The sequence below is a fragment of the Vespa velutina genome, chromosome 9, assembly GCF_912470025.1.
Source record: "Vespa velutina chromosome 9, iVesVel2.1, whole genome shotgun sequence".
In the NCBI taxonomy this organism is placed as follows: domain Eukaryota; kingdom Metazoa; phylum Arthropoda; class Insecta; order Hymenoptera; family Vespidae; genus Vespa; species Vespa velutina.
The window spans coordinates 2,565,905-2,571,474 of NC_062196.1; the positions used below are offsets into that span (position 1 = coordinate 2,565,905).

General features: G+C 32.8%; 1 protein-coding gene across 1 annotated transcript in view; it reads left to right on the forward strand.

Annotated features, from left to right (window-relative positions):
- LOC124951866 (ubiquitin-like protein 3) overlaps positions 1–5,292 on the forward strand; it is an 83,553-nt gene extending 78,261 nt beyond the window's left edge. Inside the window, exons 2-4 of the mRNA XM_047500873.1 lie at positions 1,780–1,888; positions 2,534–2,698; positions 3,973–5,292. Of these exons, the coding sequence (XP_047356829.1) occupies positions 1,780–1,888; positions 2,534–2,698; positions 3,973–4,037 (339 nt within the window). The 3' untranslated portion in view covers positions 4,038–5,292. The remainder of the gene's footprint in view (positions 1–1,779; positions 1,889–2,533; positions 2,699–3,972) is intronic.
- The last annotated feature ends 278 nt before the right edge of the window (positions 5,293–5,570 follow it).

Below are 5,570 nucleotides of genomic sequence, written 5' to 3' on the forward strand. Positions count from 1 at the left end.
CTCTCTCTGTGTGTGGGTGTGTGTGTGTTTGTGTGTGTGTCTCTTTCTCTCCTTCTCGCCGTCCGTGATTATTTATGCCGACTGGTTCTCGTTCGATAATTGAATTCGCATCCGCCAAAGTACATATCTACAACGAAAAGCTTTCTTAATTTAAAAACTTTTTAATATGATAAAATAATAATAATGATAATAATAATAATGATAATAATAATAATAATAATAATAATAATAATAATAATAATAATAATGTTAATAAATGAATGACCATAAATATTATATAGTTATAAGGACTCTCAATCCTGTCAATTTATAAATAAATTGTTGTTACAGAAGAAATAGTATAAATTTAAACATGACATAAATTATGACAGAAATATATAAAATATCCTGTTTATTATTAATACGTTGTACTTTATCATTATTATTTTTTTGTTCTTTCTTTTCCCTTTGTTTTGTTAGAAGAATAATTCAATAAAATGAACAAAAAGTATGAATAATTTTAAATACAATTTTATAATTTTTTTTCTTTCTGATAAAACACGTTCTTCGCTTTATATAGTTTATTTTATTACATATGTAGCAATGAACTTATGCTCCTATATATATATATATATATATATATAGTTTTTCTGAGTTTAATTCGTGATTGACCGATAAAGTATTTTTTATACTTCATGAATCAGACTCGTGATTAATGCACAAAGTATTAAATAAAGGAACAAAAGGAAATCTGTTAGTACGTAAAACAGATAAGCTTATTCCCACATTAATCTACATTCTTACATCATAGAAACAAATATTTGCGTATAGAACAAAAATTATGTAGGCGATGAATCCAGGTGAATCTCTTCTTATTTTCAAATTGACATTTATTCGATATGTTAATTACAATAGGACTGATCGATTATGTTTAAAACGACGATATATGTACATACGTGCCAAGAATAGGATGTTGCTGCGGAAGAATTTTCTCTTGCGTGATCCAAGTCGATGAAAAAAAAAGACTCAAAGTATTCGGATATGCGGTTAAGAAAAAAAGTCGGTTAAGAGGTTTGCGCCTAGTCCGAAAGCGCCAGCTCGTTTGTCGCAGAAAAAAGATGGATACTACGGAAGGGTGCTCGGGTCGATAGATTCGTGTTGAAGTGTCGCAGATAGTTGGTTGGATAGATAAACTGGTAGGGAGAAAGAGAGAGAGAGAGAGAGAGAGAGAGAGAGAGAGAGAGAGAGAGAGAGAGAGAGACGAACAGATAGAAAGAGAGAGGGGGGGGGATGGAAGGAGAAAGGCGGACAGACAGAAAAAGAGAGAGGGAGACAGAAAAACAAGCAGACAAACAGACAGAGAAAGAGAGAGTATACACATGCGTATACACCCTTCAGGGTTTTTATTATAGAGATCCGATCGTTCACGAAGATTGAAAAAATTCGTCGGACATTGAAATGATATCGGGATGGGTGCGAGAGAAAAAATAGCTTTTACGATAGGTATCATGATGAAATCGATAGTTTTACGTTCGTCAAAAATTAAAAAAAAAAGAAAAAAAAAAAAAGAGAAAAAAAAAGAAAAAAAAAATAGGAAAAGAAAACAAGAAAAAGAAATAAAAGACGAAAAAAATACCAGATATAAAAGAGCTTTTATGTAATTAAATATCTATCTACGAAATATATGAGTTATATAACAGACATTGAATGTACATTTTTTTTTTTTTTTTTTTTTTTTTCCTTTTGTATCGTAACTTTTCACGTTATCTAAGTATCACCGTTGCTTTTGATATTTTACAGATAAATCTACGCCTCATCCTCGTCAGTGGTAAGACAAAAGAGTTCCTATTCAGTCCAAGCGACTCCGCGGGGGATATAGCGCACCATGTGTTTGAAAACTGGCCGGAAGGTAGGTTGTTATTGGATTTCGACATTCCGCAGATGCTCCTGTAGAACGAGGATAGAGTACCGGATAGGAAGGCGGTCGTTAGTCGGTTGAATTCAAACGGGGGCATAAGATTTATGAGACCGAGCTACGCTACTGTCGATTATTGCATCGAGAATCTTTCAAACAACTTCGGGATTGAAAAATCAACGGCGATCCTCATATATCACTCTCAAAGCAAAGAGAAGAGCATAGCCGAGTGTGTTTCTGCTTTTAAATATAACTCTCTTTCTCTCTCTCTCTCTCTCTCTCTCTCTCTCTTTCTCTTTTAAACGAATGAAATCTTTTTGTATTCGACTATCGACGAAACGTTATTCGTATAATCAATTGTTTGTAGAATTTTATAATCGGTCGAATTGTAAATAGTCTTGGAAAAAAAGAAAGAGGAGAGAGAGAGAGAGAGAGAGAGAGAGAGAGAACAGATCTTTAAGTCGGAACGAAATATTTTTTTTTCTCTCTCATTCATTCTTGATAGTATCGCGTTCTAGTTAAGCATCTAATCAATTTCCCTGTCCACATTTTAAAAGATTAAGCTAAGTGAAAGTTCGAAAATACTCCGGATCACGAGGAAAGGGTATTCCCGTTAAAAGAATACTTTTGTTTCTTCAGACTGGGCGGAAGAGGCTGTTGCCAAAGCGGAGATCCTGCGGCTAATCTACCAGGGACGTTTTCTGCACAGCAATGTCACGCTCGGTGCTCTTGGGCTTCCTTTCGGGAAAACCACGGTGATGCATTTGGTACCACGAGAAAATCTTCCCGAGCCTAATTCCCAAGGTAAGAGAGAAGGAGGAAATGGAAAAAAGATAAAAAAGAAAAAAAAAACGAAAGGAAAACAAAGAAAAAGAATTTGTAAAAGAAACGATTTCAGACGTTTTTCTCATCTCTTAATTTCTTTCCCCTCCTTAATATCCCTGATATATCTATTCCTTATCACGCGAAATTTGTATTTTTCATTATTAACATCACAATTAGACACGATTACGATGCTTTTTTTCTTTTCTTTTTTTTTTCTTTTTTGTTATTTTTTTTTTTTTTTTCTTCTTCGTCGAGAAGTAATATTTTCAAAGTAGAAAGAGTATACATGTTCTTCTTGTAACTACAAATCGCTATTAATTTTGAGCAATTAAAAAGGAGGAATATAACTGTTTAACTTGGATAATGAAATAGAAAAAAAAAAAAAAGAAGAAGAAGAAATACTCATAATTTCATCTATCTCTATCTTGATCATTAAAATTAATGAGATATATTTGCGATCTCAAAGATTCTTTCTCGTAACCTGTTGCTTCTGTTGGTCATGGGAATACATAATTATGTTACACGATAGTAATATTTCCATCCACGTTTTTAAATGACGTATGTATTTGTAGGATACTCTTGAACAATGATTTATACAAAAGAACAAATTTCATTTCCGTACCTTGTAGGTCTCCTACCTAACGGTGAATATATGTATATCCAACCTGACGATGATCTTGACTACGATGACTACAGCTAACAAAGATCATTCGATCCCTATATTTTAAGTGAGTCCTAAGTCCTTCCCTGATCATTTTGATATATATATATATATATATATATATGTATGTGTGTATATAAAAAAAATATGTATATGTCAAAATGAATATGCAACCGTATATATATATATAAATCCTTATTCTTGTTAAAAATATTTCTAAAATATCAATAATATTTATTCGTGATGCACCACTGAAGATCATGACCAATAGTAGTGACAGCATTTACAATTAATTGTTCTTGTATTATTTGTTAATATTTATAATAACGATCATTTTTTTTGTTTACATCTTATTTGTGATTATTTACTTTAAATGATATGTGCTGTCTTTCTTGAGTCTTTTTGTTTTCATTCTATGTTCATGTTTCATTTCCATGATACTCATGATGTTCATGTAGCGTGATTTTTTGTTAAAAAAAAAAAAAAAATTGAAAGAACCAAAGCATAAACGGCAAATCTTTTTGAAATTTGCTAATATATTACGATATTTTAAATATAAGATATACAATAAAAATCATTTCTTTCATTTCAGATCAAAGGCAAAAAAGTAAAGGTGGTGGTAGCAGTTGCTGCTCAGCATCCTGCTGCATACTTTAATCGGCTGCCCTGGATTTTCTGAAGTCGTGTTTAAAAGTGGGCCCAGCACGAGTACCTTCGAGCTGAGCTATGATTTCTAAGGTTTTATGCTGATGTCTAATTGCTAGTGGCTGAGCTCATGAGCAATGTAGCACAAATTACTCGGATTCTTCTCGTTTACGTGTTGATCGATAGAAGATAATAGGAGGTAGGAGAAAAGACAATGAGGGCAAAGGAAAAGAAAAAAGAACAGAAAAGTATGAATTTAAAACCAAAAGAAAGAAAAATCGAAGGCGAGGAACAAGGAAGAGCAAATACAAACACATACACATATTTAACACAACTTCGATATAAAATCCCATGAAATGAAAATGGAGAAAGATAATAGAGTATGAAAACAAAAAAAGAAACAAAAATAATATTTCTTCACTTTAAATAATAAAACACATTTTTATGCGCTAAAAAATAAAATTAATGAAGGTATATATATATATATATATATATATATATATATATATATACATATATAAATTGCATGATGATTGATTGATAAAAATTAGCACAATGACGTCCACTACATAAAAGAAGTTGCTATTATTATTGAGAAGAGTAAGAAATGCAATTGTAAAGTTCGAGCCAAAGCGTATTGTCGTCTCTAATTTTCGTTTCGTAGCGAAAACATATGTCACGTGCATAATTTATACAAAGGGATATAGTTCACCTATACATATAGACACACTCACGAACATACGTACAAAGATACACGAATACATGTTGCTCGATGTTTCTGTACTAAATAAAAAATGCTTGTTTATAGTCTTTCGATTGAGCCAACGGGTGCTATAGTCGTCTTGGATCATGCTCGATCGATCGATAGATCATCGTAACCGTGCAGGCAGGATGATCTAAAAATTGTAAGATCTCGTGCCTCGATCTTCGAGTATATCCTTTGCTATCACCTTGTAACAGAAAAAAGAGAGAGAGAGAGAGAGAGAGAGAGAGAGAGAAAAGAGAAAGAAAGAGAATTAACCCTTTAACCCTTTTTCCTCTCCGACATGCATTTTGTTGGTGAGAGTACATTTCCATTGAGAAATAAAAAAAAGAGAAAAAAATATTATTATTATTATTTTTCTTTCTTTTTTCTTTGTTTTACGAAAAAAATTATCAAAGAGAATGAACGTAGAGTTTTGATAAGTAAAGATATATACGCTCTCTTGAAAGACGCTACAATGCTTAGAAACTCAACCACTACTCGACTACCGCAGCGTTATAACAATTATGTAGATGGAAAAAGAAAAATCGTATGAGTGTGTTTGCAGAACGGTATGAATGATGTCAATCTTGCGTATATAAGAGTATTAGTGCGTACGAATGTATATGCGAGTTGTATGTCAGAAAGAAAACGAGGAAAAGATAGTGAGTGAGTGAGCGAGAGAGCGGGAGAGAGAGAGAGAGAGAGAGAGAGAGAGAGAGAGAGAGAGAGAGAGAGAGAGAGAGAGAGAGAGGGAGATAGAGGGGCGGAGGGAGAAAGATAGAGGGGGGAATATGTGTGCG